Source organism: Arvicanthis niloticus, chromosome 23 (assembly GCF_011762505.2).
Source record: "Arvicanthis niloticus isolate mArvNil1 chromosome 23, mArvNil1.pat.X, whole genome shotgun sequence".
Classification (NCBI taxonomy): Eukaryota; Metazoa; Chordata; class Mammalia; order Rodentia; family Muridae; genus Arvicanthis; species Arvicanthis niloticus.
In genome coordinates this window covers 29,201,236-29,228,195 of record NC_133430.1, presented here as the reverse complement: position 1 = coordinate 29,228,195, position 26,960 = coordinate 29,201,236, and the positions used below count along the sequence as shown (strand labels likewise).

The window sequence follows — 26,960 nt, the reverse complement described above, 5'->3', positions numbered from 1 at the left end:
TAGGGCTCTGGTCCAAACTCTTGTCTTCTTGCTTGTGCAATGAGCTTTTTACCCACTGATCAATCTCCTCAGCACACACTTCCTGTCACATATCTGAATACTAGGAGACTAATATGGTGCAGAAGTCCAGTGGTGTGTTTGTCTAAGTACACACCTGAGGCAGTAAATCCATGTCCAGCCTACATATCAGTGCTGGATAACAAACCAACGTTTTCTCCAAACCAGAAAGTTCTATCAGAAACCGTCTTTTTCCTTATCATTATTTTCTTTCTTTCTTCTTCCCACCACCTCCATCTACCTAGACAGGACAGGGTTTCTCTGTGGAGAGAGAAGCTCTAGGTGTCCTAGAACTTGCTCTGTAGACCAGGGTGGCCTCAAACTAAGAGATCCACTGTCTCCCAAGTGCTGTGATTAAAGGCATCCACTGACACTTCTGAATCAGAAACTGTCAAAAAAAAAAAAAACAAAAAAAAAAAAACAAAAAAAAAAAATTGAATTTACTTAGCACATGATTATGCAAAATAACAAAATGTAAATGATCAATATGAGACCGTGGTGATTTTCATGTGCAGTGAATGGCTTTGCTCAAAAGCCCTTAGTATCTGGTGGCAAATCTGGGAACTTCATTTTCTACCTTGTTGGGCCCACTGCTTTTGTTTTGGGCTCTCTTATAATTGACAAAAAGGTTTTGTAAAACATGAAACAAATGTATATTGTAGAAATAAGATCTTTATTTTGTAATAGTTTGGGGTTTTTTGTTTGGTTGGTTGGTTGTTTTTAGGATTTAGTGGAAGTGCCAGGTTTGGATGTGCTTTTTTGTTGGTATCTGTCTGTTTTAAGATGGTCTCACCTGAGGCCCGAGACTGTCCTGAACTTGCCATCTTCCTGATGCAGATTGCTGGTGCTGGGATTGTAGCTATGTGTCCCCATCCTCAACTCTAGTTGGTTCCTGTTGCTGTTTGGGACTGGTGATTTGTTTTGTTTTTTTCCAAGGTTTTTCTGTGATATGGTCTCCTGTGATCGAGGCTGGCCTCAAACCCACTGTGTGGCCAAGGATAATCTTCAACATCCAGTGTTCCTGCCTCTTACCTCCTAAGTGCTAGGATTGCAAGTAGGTGCTATGTCACCAAATTCATGGAATGCTAATGAATAAAAACACACAGTTCTGGGCATCCTAGACAAACACCCCACACCAGTGAGCTAAATCTTTCCCAGTAGTATATCTATGGTTTTTATGGTTTTAAATGGTTTAAATGGAAATAGTTTTAAATAACCATCCTAGAGTAGTCAACTATAACTAAAACAAGCATGGATTAATCATAATTCAACTAAGATTGCTCACCTGACATTTACTTGTCTATCCAAAAAAAGTAGGAGAATCAAACTTTATCATTTTCTAGTTTTATATCATCACAGGAAAAAAAGTTATGGTGTTTGATTGTCTAATTATGACATAACTGCTTGAATTTAGCATGTGGAAAACAATTTGTGTTAACAAGGCCTTTGTGGGAAAGCAATGTATTAGATTGTTTCTGAGAGCTAGAAATACCCAAGTATACTGATATATAGAGGAGGAGCCCATGTTTTATTCGTCACTCAGATGTCAAACACAAGACATGGCTCTCTGTCAATCCTCATCTTCTGGGGGCTGGATAACTGTAGAAACATAAGGCAGTTCTTCTTCGCTTATGGTGAGGCCAAATGATTCACAATACAGAAGGGTAATGTGGTCCTGAAGAGACCGAGTGGCTGAGATGTGCTGGCTAAATGGAGTTTCCTTGAGTTGCACAGTAGTCAGATCAAACCAGGGGAAAGGCCTATGTGGAAAAAAAGAGATGGCATTACTTTCTTCGAGTTTGTTTAATACATATAACTTAGGTATGAAACACCAGACTGAGACAAGAGTCTCTGAACTTGACTATATCACTATAAAGATTTCTAGACCCAAAAAGTAAAAATGAGAACCGCAATGATGGAGCTGTATGGACCAGAGCACAGAAGGTGTTTTGTGTTGTGTGTGTGATGATATATATATATATATATATATATATATATATATATATATTATACTTGTATGTTTTATACATCTATTTATATGTTTTATATTTATATGTGGTTTTTATAAATCATACATGTACATCAAATAAACTGATGGGCATGCATATATATATCAAAAGATAGATATATGACAGATAGATAGATAGATAGACAGACAGATAGACCAATAAATAATACTAGAAGAAGAAGAGAGAAAGGAGCAGAATACTTGAAATAATGATTGAAGTTTCTACAAATTAATAAATACCAAGTATAGGTCCAAGTGGCAAGCTAAGAAAACCAAGCAGGATAAATGCCAATAATAAAATGACTACAAAAACTACATCGAGACATATTCTAAAACTATAGGAAATCACAAGGTAACCACAAAGTCCTGCGAGAAGCTAAGAAACCACTTCACTATAGAGCGGTCTTACAGAGGTAAGAAACCCACGTCTCAGAATCCATGCCAACAGAAAGAGAATGGAGTAAAATACTTAAGCCATCAACCCAGAATCACGGATATATATATGTGCACCACATTTTCTCCTTGTAGGAAAGGAGGTCAGAAGAGGGCATCAGATCTCCTGATGCTCAGGAGCCACTCTGTGGGTGCAAGGATAGCAAGTCGCTCTTAATTACTGAGCCATCTCTCTATCCCCCAAGATTGTGAATTTCATAGAATTATCCTTCAAAAGTGCAGGAGAAACAAAAACTTTATCAAACCATAGTTGAAGGAATTGTCAGTACTGCAATCTTTTAAGGAACGGTCGAAGCTCTTTAGAAAGAAGGAAAATAACAAACGTCAGAAACTTGGACCCACACAAAGGAAGGAAGGGCATTGAAGGTAGGTGAAGGAACTGAGACGTTTGTTTTCCTTTTTATCCACAGATCAAGAAAATAATCATTTGTTCAAAGTAATAGTAACGGGGCTGGGGATGTAGGTCAGTTGCTGGGATGTTTCCTCAGCATGATGAAGCCCTGGTTTTAATCCCTAGCACCACATAAACTTTGTGAATTGGCAGCTCCGGTTATCCCAGCACTCAGAGCCGGAAGCAGGGATAAGAAGTTCAAGGCCATGCCCAGCTACGTAGTGAGTTTGATACAGCAAGTGATACATGAGAGCTGTCCTTAAAAAAAAAAAAAAATAATGTATTCAAGGGCTAGAGAGACGGCTCAGTGGTTAAGAAAACTAGCTGCTCTTCCAGAGGTCCTGAGTTCAATTCCCAGCAACCACATGGTGGCTCACAACCATCTGTAATGTATCTGATATCCTCTTCTGGTGTGTCTGAAACAGCTAAAGTGTACTCATATAAATAAAATAAATAAATCTTTTAAAAAATGTATTCAATTATGAATGCATGTACCTCATATGTTTGTCTTAATTGAATTCTGTCAATGATACAGGCACACATTAGGGAGGAAGTCCAATTATGTTGCTATTATAAGACACACTATCTATGAAATGGCATGTAGTTATAACCTGGTATAGTACAAGGTTTTTAGTTATAAGATTAATGTAGAAAACTTGATCTCCTTCCTATATACCGCTGTCTTGGTCCATGATGCTGTAACTCAATACTACAGACTGGGGAATTTATAAGGAACTGGGATTTATTGAGTTCACAATTATGGATCCTGGAAGTGTTATGTATTGTACCAGCACCTGCCTAGCATCTGGTGAGAGCCTTCCTGCTGGACCACAGTCTAGTGGTGAGCATCAGATGACAAAGCAGATCCAGCACGCTCAGGTCCCTTTCACCTCTCAAGGTCCCACTCTCAAATACCATTACGATATGGCTTTGGGGATTAAATTTAAAGAGAGCCGGGCGGTGGTGGCACACGCCTTTAATCCCAGCACTTGGGAGGCAGAGGCAGGTGGATTTCTGAGTTCAAGGGCAGCCTGGTCTACAGAGTGAGTTCCAGGACAGCCAGGACTACACAGAGAAACCCTGTCTCAAAACAACAAACAAACAAAAAAGTTTAAAGAGAGATTTGGAGGGAACAGATACTCGTACCATAACAACAAGCAACAAAGAAGAATTTGACATTTAAAATGTAATAACCACTTATATTGCTGCCCTAAAATTTGATACTTTAATATAAATCTAGCAGAACATGCCTAAGATCTATACAGGGAAAGCATGACTCTGATGAAAGAACCCAAACAAGCAGAGAAATTTCATTTTTTGTGGGTAAGAAAACTGCCAGGATGTCAGTTCTGTTCTACTTGATTTATAGATTCAATGTAGTACCAGTCAAAATCTCAGCAAGTTACACTGGCTATTGACAAATTGACTCTAGAGTTAATATAGGGAAGCAGATACTCACACTAGCCAACTCTGAGGAAAGAGAAGGGTGAAGCCAGACCAACGCTGCCCAGTTTAAGATGCATCATGAAGGTGTAGTGATCAAGCTGCGAGAGTAGACACCTACGTCAACCAGACAGAACAGGGAATGCAGAGATGACCCAAGCAATTATAGTTAGTTGCTGTGACAAAGGGCAAAGACTAGTCAGTGGACGGAGAACAGCCCAACAATGGCCACTCGAGCCACAGAATGAATGGTCACACGAAAACAGGCAAATCTAGAGGTAGAACTGATGCCCGTCACAGAAGCTGAGTGGAAAGTGTGTCACAGATGTAAATGCAGAATACAAAACAGTGAAACTAAAAGGTAACAGGAAGAAATCTAGATTACCTTGAGTTTGGCCTCGACATTCATAGGATTAACACGCTCCATCACTGAGGCTTCTGACTCAAACTGGCAGTCTTTTTGCCTCAGTCTCCTAATGCTGGCATACAGGTGTGTGCTACCACACCTCACCAGCACTGACCTTTTAATCTGACCATGACATTATACTTCGCACTGGCTGTCACCAAATACCTGACATAGCCAGTTAAAGAGGAGAAAAAGAGCTGGTGAGATGGCTCACTGGTTAGAGCACTTGCTCCCAAAGAGTAAAGACCACAGTTGGGATCCCCAGAAGTTATGCAAATTCTAGGTGGGTGGGGCAGCGTTGCTGTTGCTGTAGTTCTAGCCTCTGAGAGTAGAGGCAGAAGTCACCAGAGAAAGATGGCCACCTAGATTAGCCCCATCATGATCTCTGGCTTTGATGAAGAAACCTTGCTTCAATGAATAAAGACAGAAATCGATGATTCCTGACATCAGTTTCAGACTTGCATATATGTACACACACACACATGGAAACACACAGATGCAAACAGGCATACACACAAAGAAGAAGAAAAGAAGAAGAAAAAAGAGGAAGAGGAGGAAGGGGAGGAAGAAGGGGAGGAAGGAGAAAAAGGAGAAAAAGAAGAGAAAAAGGAGAGAAAAAAGGGCCTGGAAGGTGACCAAGCAGGAGAAAGTGCTTGCTACAGAAGCCTCATTCCAGAAGAATCAGCTCCCACATGTTGCTATGACCTCCACACACATGTACACATTACACACACATAGCAATAAAATAATTTTTTAAAAAGGAATAGATTCATTTGGGCTCAAAGTTTCAAAGGTCTATGATTTTTTTGCTTCTTTGATTCCAGGACTATGTTGAGGCAGAACATGGAAGTGCACTTCCTTGTGGCCAGAAAGCAGAGACAGAAACTGCCTGTACTTTCAAGGGCCAGCTTTCTCCTGGGACCGTCAGTTTATCCAATGGTATTGCCCACATTCTGGACAGGTTTTTCCCAATATTTATCTCTGGAGACACCTTCAAAGACACAATTGAAAGAGTGCTCGACTATCCTAAGAGTGATTTAATCCAACCAATCAGGCTGGATTACCTATCACTGACATAAAGGAAGGCTCCATGAAAGAGAGTGAGCTAAACATAATTAAAGAGAAAATTTTCTCTGAGTTTGAGGCCAGCCTGGTCTACAGAGTGAATTCCAGGACAGCCAGGACTACACAGAGAAACCCTGTCTCGAAAGAAAAAAAAAAAAAAAGAGAGAGAGAAAATTTTCTGTTACAGATGTGATGTGGTGGAATATGCCTGTGACCCCAGCAGGGGGAGACAGATAAGAGGATCTTTGCAGGTTCAAGGACAGCCTAAACCTGCTGAGTTCTGGACCAGATGAGGTTATAGACTACAATCAAACAAATAAATAAAGTAAATAAGTAAGTTTGTAAGTCTGTCTGTCTCGAGACAGACACCGCCAAGAGAATGAAAATGCAGATCACAGATTGGAAACTATCTGAAAAAGACATATTTAGTAAGAGACTATTACCTAAAGCACAGAACTATTCTGAAAACTCAACAAGCAAAGAACCCAGTTAAAAAATGGGCAGAAGACCTTATCAGGCTTTTCACTGGAGATTATAAATTTTTACAGATTATAAATGAGCACCGGAAAAGCTCTTCAACATTAAGTTGTAAACAAACGCAGCAAGGTAATGGCCCCTCCCACCTACAACAGCAGTTGCCCCTCCCACCTACAGCAGCAGTTCCCCTCCCACCTACAGCAGCAGATGCCCCTCCCACCTACAGCAGCAGATGCCCCTCCCAACTAGAGCGAGGAGATGGCCCCTTACATGTACTGAATTTTCCACAATCCAGAACACTGACAGCGCCAGCTGAGGAAACAGAACATCAGGAATGCTGCGGAACAGAACACCGATGGGATGCTGGGAGCTACTTTAGCAGATTGTTAGAAAACTAAAATAGTTTTTATTTACCGGATAGTCAGCAGCCAAGACTTGTACTTAGAAAAACAAATGGGATACAATGAAATTTTGCTGCCACAAACACCTGTACCTAAAGGTTTATGGCAGTTTTAGTCATAATTATCAAAACTTAAGATCAACTATGGCGGTTCGGATGAAAATGGCCCCCACACACCCAGCAGGATTGGCACTGTTAGGAGGTGTGGCCTTGCTGGAGGGAGTGTCTCCCTGTGGGTGGGCTTGAGGTTTCAGAAGCGCTATCTCTCTCTCTTCCTGTTGGATCCAGATGTAGAACCCCCCAGCTACCTCTTCAGACTGTGACTACACACATGCTGCCATGCTTCCTACCATGACAGTAATACACTAAACCTCTGACTGTAAGGCAGCCCCAGTTAAATGTCTTCCTTTATAAGAGTTGCTGTGGTCATGGCATCTCTTCACAGCCAGGGTGTCTGTGGGTAGGTAAGTAGATGAAGTGTGGTGTGGACAGACCAGTGTGGGATTGGATTAGGTGTGATAGTAAAATAAGCTACCAAGTCACACAAAGACACAGAGGAAACTTAAATGTGTCCTGCTAGCTGCAAGAAGTCAGTCTGAAAAACCTGCTACGTTACCTTTTGGAATAGACAAGAATGTGACTCCAGAGAAAGAGCAGTGCTTGCTACCTGTTAGAGGGAGAGAGATGGCCAGGAGGAACAGAGATGAAACCACTTATGCAAATACGAGTTTTAGCAGTCAGGAGCCTAAACATGAGCAAATTGTTGAGAAGAAGGCCTCTAAATTCCAAAATAAACAATAGTCACGAGATGATTATAAATCAACTTAGGGGGCTGGAAAGATACTCAGTAGTTACCTGCTGAGTACATCACGGTCGCTTCAAGTTTTGGCAATTATGCAGGAAGCTGACATAAACACACATCTGGTGCACAGACATACATGCAGGCACAGGGAGCATAGATGTGAAAAAATAAACTTCAAAAAATTTATTTTTTAAAATTTGGAAGACATAAATCCATTAAAGGAGAAAACACTATAATTGTTTATATTCTCAAAATAAGAGTATTGTGAGAGGAAACAACAGCACGGAGCCGTCAAAAGGATTACGCAGAGAATGTCAAAGCTTCCCCCATTCAAAATGCAGTGAACGTGAAAATCGGCTTCTAAAGCGTGCTAGCAAGAGCAAGTCACAGAGAAGGCAGAGGGGTGGGGCTAAGAATGGAAAGCATAAAATTGGAAGACCCATCTTCCTTTTCCAAAAGGGAAAGAAGAGAAGAGGAAAGAAGAGGAGAGGAGAGGAGAGGAGAGGAGAGGAGAGGAGAGAAGAAGAGAGAAGAGGGAAAGGAGGGGAGGTGGGAAGTCTCAAAGTCATAATTGGAGAAGACTGGAGAACTCAGACGGCAAAGTCCAGCCATTGAAGTCACTTCGCCAGGGTGAGGTGGCGTGGCATTTGCGTCACAATTATTCATAAAGCAGAATATTTACAAACATAATATGAACCTCCTCTGTACATGTATTATATTTCACAAAATTTTAAAAAATTAACTGGGGTAGGGGGCTTGAGAAGTGGTTCAACAGTCAGGTGCTTGCCACTCAAGAACAGGACTTTGAGTCACACACTTTTAATCCAGGCACTCAAGAGGCAGAATATCTGTGAGTTCAAGGCCAACCTGTTTCAGGCCAAGCAAGTTTCAGTCCAGGAAAGGCTATACAGTGAGACTCTGTCCAAAATAAAAAGGAGTAAGAACAGCCCAGCGCCTGGGATTTGGCCAGAAGCATGAGTAGCTCACAAGCAGCCTGGCCTACACAGTGAGCTTGGTGCCCGGTGGACCTGAGAAGACTGTCTCCAAAACCTAAACTACAAGAAGATGAGTTAGAGAAACACCATCGCTCCCAACAGCAAAAGCTGAAGACAACCGAACTGTGCTCACAATACTTTCAGGAGAATGATTTCCAGTCTAGAATCTGCTGCTTAACTATGTTCTCAACAACATTGTAGGTTAGAGCACACACATTCTCAGACAAAATGAATCTTCAAAATTACTCCCAATGTACCCTTTTCTCAGGAAGTTATTATAGGCTATATGGTCCACAAACATTTAACAAAACAAAACAAAAAACAAACTAAGAGACCCAGGAAACCCAACAACAGAAAAGTGAGAGAAAGTTTCACACTGAATCATCTACTGGTGAAGAAAATACAGGGTGGAAAGGAGAAACTAGAATCAATGATTATGTTTGGGGTCCTGGGGTTCTTCCAGAAGTACCTGGTGAAGCAGAAGTTGGGTACGACCCCAAGGAAACAGGGATGCTTCTGCACACATCGGATTCTAGAGGAAGTGTGATTGTGTGCTTCCTGGAGAGTATGTACAGAGCACCAGTGTAGAGTTTCATGCTTTATGTAGAGTAAAAATGGCAACCTGAATCCCAGACAGGAAAAGACTACCCAGGAACAAATGTAGAAAGAAAGGGGAGGGGAGGGGGAGGCAAGGGGAAGGGACAGGGGAGGGGAGAGGGGAAGGGACAGGGGAGGGGAGGGGAGGGGAGGAGAGGGGAGGGGAGGAGAGCCCAGGGTAAATTCACTCAGAACTCTGAGAGCTATGGGAGAACAGGAGAGCTATCAAAGGAGAGGAATGTCAGAGACCATGAAAACCAAGAAGAACAACTGCTTGAAGAAGGATGGCATGCCCAGTGGTCCACGAAGAAAAGGAGTTCAGAGTGTCCAGTGAGTGGAGGGGCATGGAAGTCGTTGTGCTCGCAATGGCAGCATACTTTACACACTGGATTAGCAAAGACCAGAAAAGCTGACTTTTTCATGACCACGCTGTGGAGAAATGACATTCAAATATGGTATTGGTGTCGATGTTTCACTGAGCAGTAATGTGTGTGTGTTTCCTTTAACTCACATATTCACACTTACCCAGCAGAAATACCAATCCAAGTACTCAAAGTCAGAGCATGGATGCAAAGACACTGTGCAAAGCTGACACAGTGTCAGACAAAGGAGTTACACTGTGTCACGTGACAGTGTGTCAAGTAACATGTGACAGACAGGGAGAGATGGAACTTGCACAATTGTGTTCAAAGGCTGCCTGTACCTAATAGGCAAGCTTAGCACCACACAGAGTTCTAGTGGCTGCAGAGAGCAAAAGTGGTATTCTGCCTCCGTGTTTCTAACAGTGTAGGAAACAATATAACTACAATGTGAATGTCTGTTGGTGCCTAGATAATATGACAAATACATGGTCTATTAGCCATCTATCTATGAAATAGTATTTAAAAGGCAGAGAAGCTTTTGAGTTTCCTGTTCTGTTTTGTTTTTTACTGTAAGAATTATTTTTTTAAAGTGTATTATTTGTATAGATTTTAAGAGAGAACACAGGGACTGGAGAGATGGCTCAGTGGTTCAGAGCACTGACTGCTCTTCCAGAGGTCCTGAGTTCAATTCCCAGCAACCACATGGTGACTCATAACCATCTGTAATGGGATCTGATGCCCTTTTTTTTTTTTTTTGGTGTGTCTGAAGACATAAAATAAATACATATTTTTTTACAAAGAGAGAGAGAGAGAACACAAGTAAGGCAATGTGGTGGGTCATGTTTGCAGTTCTTGAACTTGAAAGACTGAGGCACTGGGATCACAGATTTAAGAAGGCAAATCTGGGCTATATAGAGAGACTATATAGAAAGAGAGAGAGAGAGAGAGAGAGAGAGAGAGAGAGAGAGAGACAGATGGAAAAATGGCTCAGTAGTTAAGAGCACAGACTGCTCTTCCAGAGGTCCTGAGTTCAATTCCAAGCAACCACATGGTGGCTCACAACCATCTGTAATGGGATCTGATGCCCACTTCTGGTGTGTCTGAAGACAACAACAGTGTACTCATATATTAAATAAACAAGCAAATAAAGGGGAAAAAAAAAAAAAACAGAAAACCTGAGACAAGGAGAAGACCCTGAAAGGATGAAAGGAAAGCATGTGTGAGGCAGACGAGAGGGCTTAGCAGGTAAAGGAGCTTGTGGCCAAGCTGACAATCTGAGTTTGATCCCAGAATCCTACCCCTACAGGTTTATCTCTGGTCTCTATAAGTCTACACACACACACACACACACACACACACACACACACACACACACACACACACAAATGATTTTAAAAGTATCTGTTACCTGGGCAGTGGTGCTGCAGGCCACTAATCCCAGCACTTGGGAGGCAGAGGCAGGTGGATTTCTGAGTTCGAGGCCAGCCTGGTCTACAGAGTGAGTTCCAGGACAGCCAGGGCTACACAGAGAAACCCTGTCTCATAAACATACAGATAGCATAGGTTAAAACAAAACTGTGGGACAGATCCAGCTGTTTGACACTTTACCTTTTATGATACAAGTTCTTGACGTAGCTTTTGTTCATGAAATTTGTTAACTGGAATTTGGGGCAGGATGTTGGGTCTGTCTTGCAGCTTTCTAAGTGCATAGAGAGAAAGAGTTTGTTTAGAAGCTTCAGCACCTGAGAGTGGAACACGCTCCGTGTAGTGCAGGCGTTGATGAGGGCGTAGCAGAGTCCCTCCAGCCACTTGACATTGAGAATCACTCCCCCTGGACAGAAGGAAAGTCACAGTGAGCTGCGGGGAACCGGGAACCGGAAGGGAAATGGGAACCGGAAGAAACCCGAGCCTGACTTCAATGCCACCTTCTCTCCTAAATCGGTTGTCAGTATGATAGGAGATGAGGAAGAGGCCCATTTGCTCTTTCCTTGTGTGTTGATCACAGCAGAGGGGAGCAGATAGGATAAGGCAGACAATGTGAATGACAGGAGGATAGCCACAAAGGTCCCTGCCCACAGCTGGGAGGAACTAGGGAATACTGCAAGATTACAGAGGAAACACCCCCTAACCACCCCCTTCCCTCCCCCTCCCCATTTTTTTTGTCCCAAACATTGCATTCTCCTGGTTTTTTTGTTTGTTTGTTTGTTTGCTTTTGGGTTTTCTTGGTTTTGTTTTGTTTGGTTTGGTTTTGGTATTGTTTTTCAAGACAGGCAAGACAGCCTTAGCTGCCCTCAAACTGCTTATATAGCTGAAGAAGAGTCTCGATACCCTGATTCTCCTGTCTCCTCTCCAAGGCTGGAGTCATAGGCATGTGCCACCAAGCCCAGTTCATTCTCTTGTTCACATAAACTATTTGCCCTGGTTGTTTCTCTAGCCCAGACACAAGGATCCAGAAACTAGGCTCCTTCGTTCTGCCTCAGAAAGGTTGCTGTTTCCTACTGAGCTCTTTGCATTCCAGACTCAAATGACTAAGAATTAAGAATGTATCTGCTTTGTGCTACACACACACACACACAGAGAGAGAGAGAGAGAGAGAGAGAGAGAGAGAGAGAGAGAGAGAGAGAGAGAGAATATCATGGAAGGTAATAGTCAAAAGAATGTCAGAGATAAGTTACACAGTTGCGCCATTACCAAGATTATTGTAGGGGCAGGTACCGCGGATAATCGTTGAATCTTGGAGAGCAGCTGGGACCTCCTCATTCTCTCCCCAGATGTCGTCAAAATCCTCAACAAACTGATACTGGGGCCGTATGATATTGGTGTGGTTCAGTAGACTTTTCAGCCTAGAAGCCCACGAAGACAGAGAGTACAGACCGGAATAAGTGACTATCCAACCTACTGTATCTGAATCCAGGCCAAACCGCAGCCCCTCCCCTGCAGGTCACTGCTCAGGCAACAACAGGATGTGGACCCCCTGTGCGCTCAGGGCACTGGGGTTAATTAGATTGTTCAACCATCCACCTAATATTTACTGAATTAACATTCATGTGCCTAGCTCTCAGCTAGATGCAAGACTACAAAAAGCGATGTCGTCTGTCGTGTATTTTTAGTAACTTTTCATGTTGTTCTCTGGTGTTTTTTTCAATGATGTCCCGAGTGGGAATAGAGTACTGGGAAACAACAGGCAACAGGTCATTAACGTTTTAGACAGGAAAAATCATCCCAATCCTGGCTGTTATTAGTGTAAAATGGGGGGTGGGAGGTGGGGTGGGAGGAGATAGAACTAGAAAGGCTAGCGGGATCTTTCTACAGGTCATCCTGACAAGATACCTGGGTAATGGAATGGCGGCTACAAAGCTGTACACGGTGCAGGACTTCTCCAGTCTGGATTGAATCTCTAGGCAGATATTAGGCAGCTGGGCCGGCAAACAGCAGAGGAACAACACCTTGGCCCAGCTCGCCACAGCAGTGTTGTCATAGACGCACCGGACCCCTAGTTTCCGTAACTCAACTGGGAGGGAGAAAGAGCATAATAATGCAGAGAAGTTTGGCCTCCATATCAGCTGTGGGGAGAGCATAGCGGCGGTAATTGTGTTTCAGTGAGCAACTTAAATCACGTTGCCACAGAAACCAGCCTCAGAGAGCCACGAAGAGAAGCCCCACCCCACCCCCAACCTCTTTGGGAAAGCAGCTGGGGCCACTGAGGCAGAGCTTGGGCTTATTAAATGATTCCTGTTGTCTTGATTTTGGAACAAATGCTGAGGTGTTTTCATTTTTATTTTTTAATGCGAACTAGAGAAAGAATCTCTAAGAAGCATTCTGGTTCCATTTACTGGAGAGTTAGCACCTGCCAGGTAATATACAAGGTTCTTGCCGTGTATTGTTTACAGTCACCAGGAGCTTCTTCCTTCTGAGGATGGTTCCTGTATTACAGATGAGCAAACTGAAGCTTCGGGATGATATGTGGCTCACTGAAAGCTATACAGCTCACTGGCTTGAGTTAGTGGGTAAAATTAGAAGCGTGAGGGAATAAGCCACAGAAACTGGGAGGAGTTGTGGAAGGTTTAACAGTTTTTTTTTTTGTAACATATACATAACAAGAGTAAGATATTCATAAATGTGGAGACAAAAGTCTCTGTATATGTGACAACTCATACAATTGCATTAAGCCCACGGGTACTTAATTATTTGATTTATCGTTACTACAATGTGGATTTTCAAAAGTAAGGATTTAAAAATGTATACTTCCATCTGGTATGCTTTAAGCACGACTGAAAAACGGAAGGTGAAAGATCTCGGAGAGGTAAGCGCACTGTGTAGAAGGCTTCTGGAGGACAAGACAAAGGGAGAGCAGGCGGCCATCATTCTTTGATAGGCATATGACAGTGATTCTCAGCCTGTGGGTCATGACCCTTTTGTGGGGGTCAAACAACCCAAAACCAGGGATCAAATATTAGATAACCTGCATATTAGATATGTACACTTTGATGCATAACAGTAGCACACGGTTGTAGTAGTTATGAAACAGCCACAAAAATAATTTTATGGCTGGGGGTCACAACACGAGGAACTGTACTAAAGGGTCACACAGCATTAGGAAGCCCGGAACCGCTGATAGCGTTCCCTTACATGGTACACAGAGGGGTTTTGCAGCTAGAATCCAACTTATTTTTTCTTTTAGGTTTTTCAAGGCAGGGTTTCTTTGGGTAGCCCTGGCTGTCCTGGAACTTGATCTGTAGTCCAGGCTGGCCTCAAACTCGGAGATTCAACTGCCTGGGCCTCCTGAGTGCTGGGAATGAAGGCATGTGACGCCACCTTCTGGCTTGGAATCTTATCTTTAATGGACATATAATAGGAACGTAACATGATCTTAAAATCACCTTTTTGGTTTTTTTTTTTTTTTTTTTTTTTTTAAATTCACTTCTTTATTTAATGTAGATGAGTACACTGTTGCTGTCTTCAGGCACACCAGAAGAAAGTACCAGATCTCATTACAGATGATTAAAAAATCACCTTTTTGTAATAAGATTAATATTTCATGGAAATAAATTTTCAATCCTGAGAAGAAAATAAAGGGGAGGGGGGCACAAAGTCTCCTTCCCTCACAGCTGCACCTCTGCCCTGTCTCCTCCCCCAGAATGTTCAGACACCAGGGACAGCAAGCACATCCTGATAAGGTCAGACATCCCAGTGAGTGCTTGCAAAGCCAACCGTGGGGCAGTCACAGGGCTTTAAAAAAATCTTTATTTTAAAGAACGTTAAATGATACAAAATGCACTTCCAATGCATTGGGTAAGATACACTTCAAACAAGGAGGGGGGGGGATGGGGAGAAACAACAGGCTGGTTAAGAAGAGTACTGGTTAGTTAGTACTGGTTAGTCTTCCTTCAAGGGTAATTCTTCTACAGTATGCATACTGCTTTGCACTGTTATTTTGCATCTATATGTAGTGTAATTTACATCCAGTACCACATGAAGTTCTGAATTGTTGGGAGCCGACTCCTAGCAAGCAGAAAGCGGCTAGCAAGCAGAAAGCAGCTATCATCCTTGCAGCCATCTCGAGCCATATACCCTGACAAGAGACTTGTTTTCAACAGCCTACAACAGCTGAGCACACTCTGATAAACATCTTGTTTTTCTCACATATTTTGTTTTGTTGTTTAGTGCCCCCAGCTGCAAGGTGCACGTGGTAAAGTGTCTTCAGCTGTGTTCCTCTGCTTGTCCATGGCTGCAAGGCACGTGGTAAATATATATATATATATATATTCATTCTCCAGGATTTCCTTTCAATAAAGGGAACTTGAACAGACTATCTTGTCTCCATTCCCACTCTCTCTCTTGCTAGACCCTGTTGACTGACCCAAACAGACCGGGTCACTTTAGCCCTCAGCGTGGGGCAGTGTGGGCCGGGACACTGAAGTATACATCTTGAACAGTTTTAATAAGGGCATACATCCACGTAGCCTATAGCTCCTTCTAGATCAGTGGTTCTCAACCTTCCTAATGCTGCAACCCTTTAATACAGTTCCTCATGTTGTGGGACCCCAACCACAACATTTATTTATTTATTTTTACTCTTTTTTTGGGGGGGAGGGTGCTTTTCGAGACAGGGTTTCTCTGTGTAACAGTGGTGGCTGTCTAGACCAGTCTGGCCTTAAATTCATAGGGATCTGCCTGTCTCTGCCTGGGAGACAAGTATAGGGATTAAAAGCATGGGGCACCACATCTGGCCATAAAATTATCATTGTTGCTACTTCCTAGCTGTAATTTTGCTACTGTCATGAGTTATAATGTAAGTATCAGTGTTTTCTGATGGTCTTAGGCAACACATTATGTAAGGGTCATTTGATCCTGCCTCCAAGGGATCATGACCTACAAATTGAGACCCATACCCTAGATCTAAAATATTTCCTTCTCCCCAGAATGTTTTTTGGGCTCCTCCTTCACTTCACTTCCTCAAAAGCAATCACTATTCTTGTTTCTATCACATTGGTCAATACCTAGAATCACTGTAAATATTTTTGTACTTAGATGACCTTAAGGCCAAATGTAAATATTTGGTAACTTTTTTTTTCTAGACTAATATTCCAGTTAGATTTGAAACCCCCACCCTGTATATCGTATCCAGAAAGGTACTCTGCACCAAGGAGGGATAGATATCATAAGTGGAGAAAAGGCATCTTAATTAAGTTTGTAATTGAGGGCCAGCCAGCAGGGAACCCAGCTTTAAAGACACCTTTAACAGCTTTGGCCCCACACCTACTGCCTAGCACTCACTGGTCCTCACCCAAGGAGTCTGGCCTCCGAGTGGAGATCTGCAAGTTCTCAGCAGGGATAGGGACGGTTTTCAGCAGTACATTAGCCAGCTGCTTCCCAAGGTGGCCACATCCAATGATGCCCACAGTTAGCTTCTCATCCTCAGTAACGGTGGCATCAAATGATACAGTCCGGGGATGTATTGTGCGTGGCAGCTTCTGCAGTAAATTGCTGGAGAATGAACAGAAACATATAAATGCATGCACATGATATAGTTTTCTGCAGTAATATTTCAGGTTCTTTAATTTTTTTTCAAGCAGAAGCCTAATGTCAACACAATACTTCAGAAACAAGTCACACTTGGATTGGAAGTTGTTTATACGGTCTTACTAGGGAATAAAAGCTTTGTCCTGAAAAAGTACATTCCTTTTCTAAGGGGACCAGAACTGGATGAAAATAATGGTTTTTGTTTGTTTGTTTGTTTCTTGCATTTTCCTGGATCCTTAAACATGAAGTCTGTATATTTCATATTTCATTGACTTTAAATATCACTATGACTATTATGCATCCTATGGTTATGTATAGCACACTGTGCACGAATTCTCTGAACTTTTTGGTCTATGATCTGGGCAGACAGTTGTCAGCTAGAGTGCATAATCCCCGACTTTAAGTACACAGAATGTCTGAGTCTGCATATCACTGTGTAACAGATAGCCCAGCCATTTGCATCCTTGCAAAACAGAAACTTTATATTCCTGAACGGCTCTTTTCCCCTCTCCACATCTGGCAGTCACCGTCTTTACTGTTTCTTCTCTAGCTACCTTTAGCTGAAAGATCCCCGAGAGAGGAGTCCCTTACTCAAGTCTCGGGATGTCACGGCCACCCAATAATTCACAAGACACCAATCTAGATGCAATCAGCAAGAGGTATATTTCAGGATCAACCAGCTGATGGTCAACTCATAACTCTCGCAGGAGCAGAGGAATTGACAATTCAGCTTGGTGAGAGGAGATCTTATACAGAGGAAAACCACAAACCAAGGGGGGTGAGGGGGTAACTAAGGAAACGTAACATAAAAATAGTGAAAAGTCCCCAAAAAAGTCTCAACCTGTAATTTAGAGTCATGGGGAAACATCTTGTACACTCATCTTTCGCAAGAATATAACCTTGCCCAACCATCGTGCTTTGGGCCTTCCCCACCTGCAGGTGGGTTCTCTTCCCTGAGGTCTGAGGAATGTTAATCAACCTCTCACTTCCTCTCTTGAATGTTAATCCAGCAAGTGTCCTCTGACTCAGGGATAATGTATCCCTCCTGGAATGTAGAATGTATCCCAGGGCAGTGAAAACCTAAAATCTCACATTTAGTTCTGCTTTCTTGGTGGAACTAGTAAACCCGCTAGCCTGCATTCTTTTGCTCAGGTCTAGGGGTCATAAAAACTTTCTATATTTTTCATAAGTTTTCTATACTTTTCATAGCTTCACCATGGAAGTGGAATCCTGCGGTGTTATCAGTTTACCTGTACAATCAAGTCCTCAAGCTTCATCCAATTCCTACCTTATCAAATTTCCTTCTTGAGGCCTAATAGTAAGATTTCACTGTGTGTATATAAAGCTGTTTGTATTGTAGAGGATCTCATGTAGCCCAGGCTAGCCTTAAATTTCTAATTTCCCTGCCTCTGCTGAGTACAGAGATTACAGGTATGCGCCACCATTCTCAACAGACATGGCACAGTGGGTTTATCTATTCTATTAGTAGTTTGTCTTGTTACTGTGATACCTACAAAGTATCTTAAGGGTCTTAGCTACTTCTCTATTGTTATGGCAAAATGCCATGACCATGGCAACTTTTAAAGAAAGAAGGGGCTCATAGTTCCAGATGATTAGAGTACAATGTTATCATGGTGGGGAGCATGACAGCAGTAAACAAGCAGGCACTGGAGCAGTAGCTGAGACAAAAAGAGCTAACCAGGAGAAGCCTGAGTCTTTTGAAATCTCAAAGTCCACTCCAGTGACACAGCTTTTCCAACAAGGCCACACCTCCTAATCCTTCTCAGACAGTTCCACCAACTGGAGGCCAGGATTCTAACATATGAGCCTATAGGGGCCATTCTCACTCAAATCACAAGGTGTTTTCCCACCTCATAGTTGTATAGTCCATTATGGTGAAGAACTTTTGGAGGCAGGGGCCTGCACAGATGGTCACATTGTGTCTACAGTAGTCAGAGTGGTGAATGCTAGTGTGCAGCTCACTTTCTTGTTTTTTATTCCTCCCAGGGTCCAGCCCATGGAATGGGACCACTCATAGTAAAACTGGATCTTTCCACCACAAGTGACCTAATCTAGATAATCTATATTATTCTTGGTCCTGTCAAATTGATAATAGGTATGAAAAGAATAGCTCCTTGTATTTGTGATTTGCATTTTTGTGGTGGTTGTCAGTATTGAGCAACCTTTCATATACTTGTTGGTCAATTCTATAAATTCTTTGAAGAAGTCTTAGTTTAAAAATCAGGTTGACTATTGCTGAGTTGCAGGAGGCCTTTATATATACTGATTTGTTGTTGTTGTCTTGTTTTTCAAGACAAGGACTCTTTGTGTAGCCCTGGCTGTCCTGGGACTCACTATGTAGACCACCAGGCCAGCACTGAATTCACAGAGAGCCACCTGCCTCTGCCTCCTGAGTACTGGAAATAAAGGCATGTGCCACCACTGCCCATTCTCTTAAAAACCTAATCTCATCAGTTATGACTCCCAGCACTACAGTGAATTGGAGGTGCTGAAAGTAGGACTCCTCATCTTGTTTCTGGTTTACAGTATTCAGCTTTGAACATGATGTTACCTTGGGCTTTCTATTTATGGCTGTTAGTACATGGAAGTAATTTACCTCCAGCTGATGATGATTGCGATCCTGGCAACATGCTGACTATTATCTACTAAGTTTTCTGCACTGACTGAAATCATGTGACATTGGCCTTTCCTTCAGTTAATGTGGTGTCGCAAAAGGATCTCTAGGCGGAAAGAAATCAGAGACTGTGACTAACTCTCCTATTACACTGTCTCTTCCTTATTTTACACAAAATAAAGGCAAGCCACTCTCCATGTCATGTAAATAGAAAAGAAAGAGACTTCACCTCTCTGATGTTCTCCTGGATTTTAAAAATCACCATAAACAACAAAACTTGGAGCATGTGCAGTTCCCTAACACTCTCTCCTGGGGACTGGTACACAACCTTCCACTGCTGGTACTCAACCAATGAGTGTAACTTAAAAGAAAATTGACACATGGTGTAAGTTCTATGACTTTGAATCACTAAAATATTTTGTATCAGAGTTCTCTAAAGGAACAGAACTGATAAAGTGTGTGTGTGTGCACCCATGCACATGTGTGACTTATTAGACTAGTTTACAGAACGTGGTCTTGGTAGTCCAACAATGGCTATCTCATAACAGAAAGGCTGAGAATTTAATAGCTATTCAGTCCATGAGAAGATATCCATGAGTTATCTCCACAGTCCAATCAGACACTGGAGAGGATTCCTGTGAGCTGCTGGTCTTCAGTCTACATCGGAATCCTGAAGAAGTTGGATTTAAATACTGGCAACAGCAGCAGGATGAACAAACTGAGAACAGGGCAATCAGACAAAAAGCAAAGTGTCCCTTGGAGCACAGCCACCAGGTGTGGCCCAGGTGCAGGGTGGGTCTTCCTGCTTTAAATCATTTGATTAGGATAATACCTCACAGGATGCCCAGCAGGCAACCAAGATTAGCCATCACCTGTATGTTATATTAAAAACGGTAAGCTGGGAGACACAGTAGTACACCCCAGGAAAGGTTGTAAGAGTGAGTATCATAAAAGGAGAACCTAGTCAAATGATTTGCATAAACATTCCCCTCTTGCTGATATCTTAAGTCTGTAAGGAACAGCTGGATGTCAGCTCCCAGTGAGGTTCCCACTTGTGAGGGTGCCTACACACCTTCTCAAGTACTTCCTCTTCCAAATGAATCTTTGCTTCCTAGTCTTTTGTGTACATCTATAAATTCTGTCATCATTGGAAACAAAAGCCAGGATTAAAGAACTCTTACCTCAGTCAACCTTCCAGACATCAATTTTGCATGTTGAAACATCCTTGCATTCCAGGAATAAATTCCACTTGTTCATGGTACATAACCTTTTTTCCTATTATTTATTTATTTGTCTATTGGTTCGTTCTATCTATCTATCTATCTATCTATCTATCTATCTATCTTTGGACTTGTTTTTTGAGACCAGGTTTCTTGTGTAACAACCCTGGCTGTCCTGGAGCTCTCTCTGTAGACCATAGATCTATAGACTCTCAAAGATAGATCTACCTGCCTCTGCCTCCTGAGTGCTGGGATTAAAGGAGTGTGCCACCACTGCCGAGTGGTACATAATCATTTAATCTTGAATTCAGCTAGCTAATATTTTGTTGAATATTTTCACATCAATACTCAACCATAAAGAATACTGGCTGGTACTTTCTCACAGTATCCTTGATTTCAGTATTAAGGTAATGCTGGCCTCTAAAATAAGTTTAAAAATGTTCCCTCTTCTTTCATTTTTTTGCTAGAGTTTGAAAGGAATTGTTATTTTTTTTTCTTTCTTTCTTTCTTTTTTTTTTTTTTTTTAAGATTTATTTCATGTGAGTACACTGTTGCTGTCTTCAGACACACCAGAAGAGGGCATCAGATTCCATTACAGATGGTTGTGAGCCACCATGTGGTTGCTGGGAATTGAACTCAGGACCTCTGGAAGAGCAGTCAGTGCTTTTAACCACTGAGACATCTCTCCAGCCCGTTATTTTTTTCATGTGTACTGCATGTGCAGAACACGTGTGCGTGCGCACGAGCATGTGCTGCATATACAGATACAGATGCTTGTTTGTGCATCAAGGTTGATGTTGGGTATCTTCCTTGATTGACCTTCACCTTAATGGGAGAAAATCTCTGACTGATCCCAAAACCCATGATTTAAGCAGTCAGCTTAGCCACCTTACTGTCTGTCTTAGTTAGGGTTTCTATTGCTGAGAAGAGACACTATGACCACAACAACTCTAAGAAAGGGAAGCCTTTAATTGGGGCTGGCTTACAGTTCAGAGGTTTAGTCCATTATCATGATGTTGGGAAACATGGCAGCATGCAGGCAGACATGGTGCTGGAGACAGCTGAGAGTTCTACATACGGATCAGCAGACATCAGAAAGAGAATGCCACACTGGGCCTGGCTTGAGTTTGTGAGACCACAAAACCCAACCCCAGAGACTCAGCAAAGCCACACCCACAAGGCCTATCTTCTACTAATACCACTCCTTTTGGGTCTACTATCATTCAAATTACCATATTGTCTATGCATCTTGGAAGCAGAGATAACAGGCAGGGTGCCAGGTACACTTGTATTTCACTTTTTCTTGATTTGGGGGGATCTGAACTCAACCCAGCAGTGCTTCACCTGCTGAATCATCTCCCTGGGCCAAAATCATTAATTCTTCAAGGTTTAAGCTATCTGGTCTGGGACTTTCTTGGTTGGGAGGTTTTGATTACCAATTCAATCTCCTGACTGGTTAAAGGTCTGTTATTTTTTGTTTGTTTGTTTTTTGCCTTTATGATTAGTCTTTATAAGTGTTAAGATTTTCTAATGCTTGGATGTTAGGCGATCTCTTGACAATCCTTTCCTGAGCCACTGGCTGTCACAGCTTCTCTTCCATGTCTGATTGTTACTTGGTTTATTTCTTAGCTTAGATAAGGGTTTGTCAGTTTTGTTTATGTTTTTATTTAGTTTTTTTTTAAGATTTTTGTTTTTATTTTGAGTTCTCTGTTTGCATGTATGCCTGCATGACAGAAAGAAAGCATCAGATCTCATTACAGATGGTTGTGAGCCACCAGGTGGTTGCTGGGAATTGAACTCAAGACCTCTGAAAGATCAGTGCTCTTAACCACTGAACCCCTTGTTGATGTTCTGATTTGGTTTTTGTTTTTATTTTGTTTTGTTTTTGAGATAGTGTTTCTCTGTGTAGCTGTGACTATCCTAGAATTCCTCTGTAGACCAGGCTGGCCTTGAATTTAGAGATCCATCTGCCTCTGCCTCCCACGTGTTGGGATTAGAAGCATGAACTACCTCAACCTGGCTTGGTTTCAAGCAAGTTATCTTGGCTTGTAGGAACAGCAAAAGTCCCATGTGGTTTCCTGTCAGCCACTGTTTGTTAGGTCACTCTCTGAAGAAGTAACTGCCTCTCTTTGAAGCAACAGGCCAATAATGACTGATCATTAGTGCTGTGGAAGGAAGGCAAGCTGGTAGTTTGGGAGAGTAAATGCATGAGTAAACGAATGAAATAAATCACCCCGCCATCTTAGTAGAAATCACACTAGTCCAACTTTACTATGTATATGCAAGACACCCTTGGATGGATTTTGCTGGTCATTTCAGACCAGAAGTGACAGGATGTGGATTGGAAAGGGTAGATAACAATTCTCCCTCCATATTGAACCTCCAATATAAACATCCCAAGTCCCTTGGGTTCCGAACAGTGACACTTGTCTCTCTTCTTCAAGTAACTTACCTCAAATCAGAGAACATTTTGCAAAAGAAGGCTGCATGGGCACAGCCCTTGATCATCAATCCCCGATAACGACCCTGTAAATACAGCCAGTAACGTTCTTCCTCTGGAACCCCATACTCAAACCTCAGAGACTCAAGGTCGTCTAGCATTTCCATTTTCAAAGCACCAACTCCTGCAGTAACAGACACCAAATGACATGACTCCCCATTCTGGAGAACAGGGGTTCAGGCAGAAGGGCTTAAGTATGGTGGTGTGTGTGACTAGCTCGTGTCCTCATGGTGAGGGGCTTCAGCACCATTCTCCTCCCAGATTCTGAACTTGGGAGTTCACAGCTCTGTTGGAGTGGGGCCACGGAGGTTTCCTAATTACTTTCTAATCAGTATCCTGGATTCATGAAACCTAAAAAGGAATTCACAGTAATATATATCTGTACTGACTACAGGTACATTTTTCAGCAGGAGTTACGAGAGCAACACGTTTCAGGGGTGTTCTCAGCTGGGAGCTTTTCCCTTCTAGTGCTTGAACTTCGGAAATATTGCTGATCACACAGGATCTCATTTCAAGGGAAACCTTCACTTCCAGTAAACTCTGTGTTTCCCGTAGGGTGGAAAAGAGTTCAATCTGGGTATCACGGATCCCTTACCTACAACATGGGCACTCTGAGCCTAAAACCTAAGTCTAGACATATCCAACCCCGTCTACATACATCTCTCACTACAGAGACATGCTTTTACTCCTCGGGACTTCTGGCCTGGGCAGGTGGAAACTACATAAGGAAGGAGCCACCCAGAGAGTTGTCATTATGACTCCTTAGCAACCAGTTCATTCTAGCTTCTGGTCTTAAAGGGACAAGACATGCCTGCAAACTTGCCTGGCCTGGGTGCCAGGAGGACATGGTTCCTTTTATTGTAGGAATGCTAAACCAGGCCAGGGTGGGACTTGTTTTTCCTACAGAAGATTCCTACAGAATATTTCTATATTCTCTTGCAGATGGGAGCATCATATAATCTTAGTACTACTTTAAAAAAAGAAACTGATAGAACCTGCGAGATGCTAAGTGGGTAAAGGTGCTTTACAAGCAAGCCTAGTGACCTGGGTTCAATTTCCAAAACCCACCTAAAGACCTAAAGGTGAAAAGGAGAATCCTCCACAAACGTTGTTATGTTGCATCCTGTCTCTGTCTCTCAAACACACACCACACACACCAAAATAACAATAAACCCAGATATTTATTTAATGGCTCCCCTTCCCCCCCCCCCCCAGTACTTAGGACTGAACCAGGACCTGTGCATGCTGGGTAATACTGCCAGCCCCTCCCTGAGACAGTGACTCATTCAATATGATCCCCCTGATTCAGTGTCCTACGAGGCTGAGACAACAGAGATGTACCATAACACTCTAAAGGAAGCTTTGGCTGAACCCAAAGCCTTGCAGGGGCTAGGCAAGCACTCCTACCTCATGGCTACTCTAGCCCTTGCACTACCCTTTCTCTTAATCAGTCTTGTAGCAATTGAGGCTGAAATCAAAGTTTAAAACTACTCAGTTTCTAAATCTCTTCAGGTTAAAAAAAAAAGGTGGTGGAATTCATGTAACATAAAATTATTCATTTGAAAATGAGCAATTCAGTAGTACATTCAGAATGTTGTGTGTCTATCTCACTTTTTCGCTAAGATTTATTTATTTATATAAGTACAGTGTAGCTGTCTTCAGACACACCAGAAGAGGGCATCGGATCACATTACATATGGTTGAGAGTCACCATGTGGTTGCTGGGAATTGAACTCAGGACGTCTGGAAAAGCAATGTCTTAGGGTTTTACTGCTGTGAACCGACACCATGACCAAGGCAACTCTTCTAAGGACAACATTTAATTGGGGCTGGCATACAGCTTCAGAGCTTCAGTCCATTATCATCAAGGTGGGAGAGAACATGGCAGCGGCCTGGCATGGTGCAGGAGGAGCTGAGAGTTCTACATTTCATTCCAGAGGCAAACAGGAGAAGACTGGCTCCCAGGCAGCTAGGACAAGGGTCTTAAAGCTCATGCCCACAGTGATACACTTACTTCAACAAGGCCTTACCTAATAGTGCACTCCCTGGGTCAAGCATATACAAACCATCACAAGCAGTCGGTGCTCTAAATCACTGAACCCCCTCTCCAGCCCTGACTATCTCATTTTTAGACCCACAAAAAGAAATCCTATTTGCATTAAATATTGACTCCCCATTCCTCTCCTCTTCCAATCTCCTGGAACCACTACAGATTCCTACATATGAACCTATGTATTTCAGATAATTCATAAAAAAATAAAGTGTACCATGTCACCTTTTATGTTTGGCTTCTCTAGTCCCCTCTTATAGGAATGTGACATAGTAGGAAGTCACATTCTACTCTTGCAAGTGATATTTCCTGTTCTAAAGGAAAGAGGAACTCAAACCCTGCCAGACCTGCATGACTAAAACAGCATGCTGCAGACATCAATTCAAGACACATAATTGTATGTTCTCAAAAACGGGGATTCGGTGTTTCAGCTCTGTAACATGGCAACTCGGTTAGACCAAAATGCTTTCCAGAATCCTTTCCTTGTATGTTTCTAGTTAGAGAGAACCACAGGGGATGATGTTGCAAAGAATCTAGAATGTGGAAATGAAATAACAACCAGTTCCTGTTTGGCTTGCAATGCCATGTCATTACTCACCTAGTTGGCTGCCTTGATGTAGTTCTGCAGCTAGACCTGTAACTGCTCCACCTGTTCCTGACCCTCCTTTAGGGACTCACTCCTGGGCCAGGCCATGACAAAGACCACCAACTGGTCCTGCAGAACAGTACTCTACTGAGGTTGCAGACATGCATCCTAGTCTGTAACTGTGCTGGGTGGTTTTATGTTCAACTTGACACAAGTTAAGAGTTATCTGAAGGGAGGGAACCATAAGATTCAGCTGTAAGGCATTTTCTTAATAAGTGATTGATGGGAGATGGCTCAGCCCATTGTGTGCGGTGCCATCCTTGGGTTGATGGTCCTGGGTTCGATAAGCAGGCTGAACAAACCGTGAGGAGCAAAGCAGTAAGCTGTGCTCCTCCATGAACTCTGCATCAGCTCCTGCCTCTAGGTTCCTGCCGTTTGAGTTCCTGTCCGGACTTCATTGCTGACAGTGATATGGAAGTGTAATCTAAATAAACCCTTTCGTTCCCAATTTGCTTTGGTCATGGTGTTTCTTCACATTAGCAGCCCTAAGACAGTAATCCTCAGTTCTGGCCAAGCCGTGCGTGTGTTCCTCACTTTACAGCTACCTTCCCTTCCTCACATCCCTCCTTGTAAAAGCCAGTCTTTGACCAGACACAAAAGCAACTGCTGCATACAGACTGCATACAGACTGTTAGCCAGCATCTTGACTCAGGTCAAATCCCTGTAACAAAGTATTCCAGGAGGTTGGATAGGTAACTGTCTGCACCCCTAGTGGGTCTGCCTCTCTACTAAGTCTGATATGATGACAAATTAAACCCACTTCCTCAACAGTAGGAAATGACACCGAGGAAAGTATGAAGTATGGGGGACTTGGAATTGTAGATGACTGCAAAATGCAGAAGATCCCTTTAAAGAAGAAATCATTTACATCTCTGTATGCATAGTGTGTGTACAGACATGTGAGAGTCAAAGGACAATTTATGAGTTAGCTCTCAATTTCTACAATGGTGCGGTCTAATGATCAAACTCAGGTCTTCAGACTTGGTGGTAAGCACTTTTACCCACGGACCCATCTCTACAGCAGGATTAAACACTGCTGTTACTAACGTTCCCAGCAGGATAATTCTCGCTATGGGGGCCTGTCCTGAGCATAACAGGATATTTACCAACACACTCCCAAGTTTGGATTAAAAGGTGCCTTCAGACAGTGGCCAAATGTTTCCTGCAGCTCAGACTGCCTCTGGCTAAGTAGAGTCTTAGCCTAGAGCATGCTGGGTGCTGTATACATTACCTGTTTTCCTTCCCCTTCACCCACTTGTCACAGACTCTGGTCCTGTTTCTCTACAGATGAAGATGGGTCCACAGATATGGGCCCTCTCCCTACACTGGTTTGTCAGCAAGACTGCTGAGGCAAGAACTCAGGTCTTGTGTGTCTTGGACTGGTGCTATTAACCATATCCTCCTGCCTGGCTGGGACACTGTGACACTAT

The 26,960-nt window shown here is 42.7% G+C and overlaps 1 protein-coding gene across 2 annotated transcripts; it reads right to left on the bottom strand.

The window, feature by feature from the left end:
• Positions 1-715: 715 nt before the first annotated feature.
• Noxred1 (NADP dependent oxidoreductase domain containing 1) lies at positions 716-26,960 on the bottom strand. 2 transcript variants are annotated; one of them, XM_076921561.1, is made up of 7 exons: positions 23,430-23,552; positions 22,787-22,958; positions 16,244-16,443; positions 12,787-12,967; positions 12,148-12,299; positions 11,065-11,287; positions 716-1,817 (listed from the first exon to the last, which is right to left on the bottom strand). In XM_076921561.1, exons 2-7 carry the CDS (start codon positions 22,939-22,941, stop codon positions 1,628-1,630), a joined length of 1,101 nt encoding a protein of 366 aa, XP_076777676.1. In that variant the 5' UTR covers positions 22,942-22,958; positions 23,430-23,552; the 3' UTR covers positions 716-1,627. The 2 variants fall into 2 exon arrangements, with proteins under 2 accessions (XP_076777676.1, XP_076777677.1); XM_076921562.1 differs by lacking the exon at positions 23,430-23,552 and adding an exon at positions 26,762-26,960 and having other exon boundaries at positions 1,560-1,817.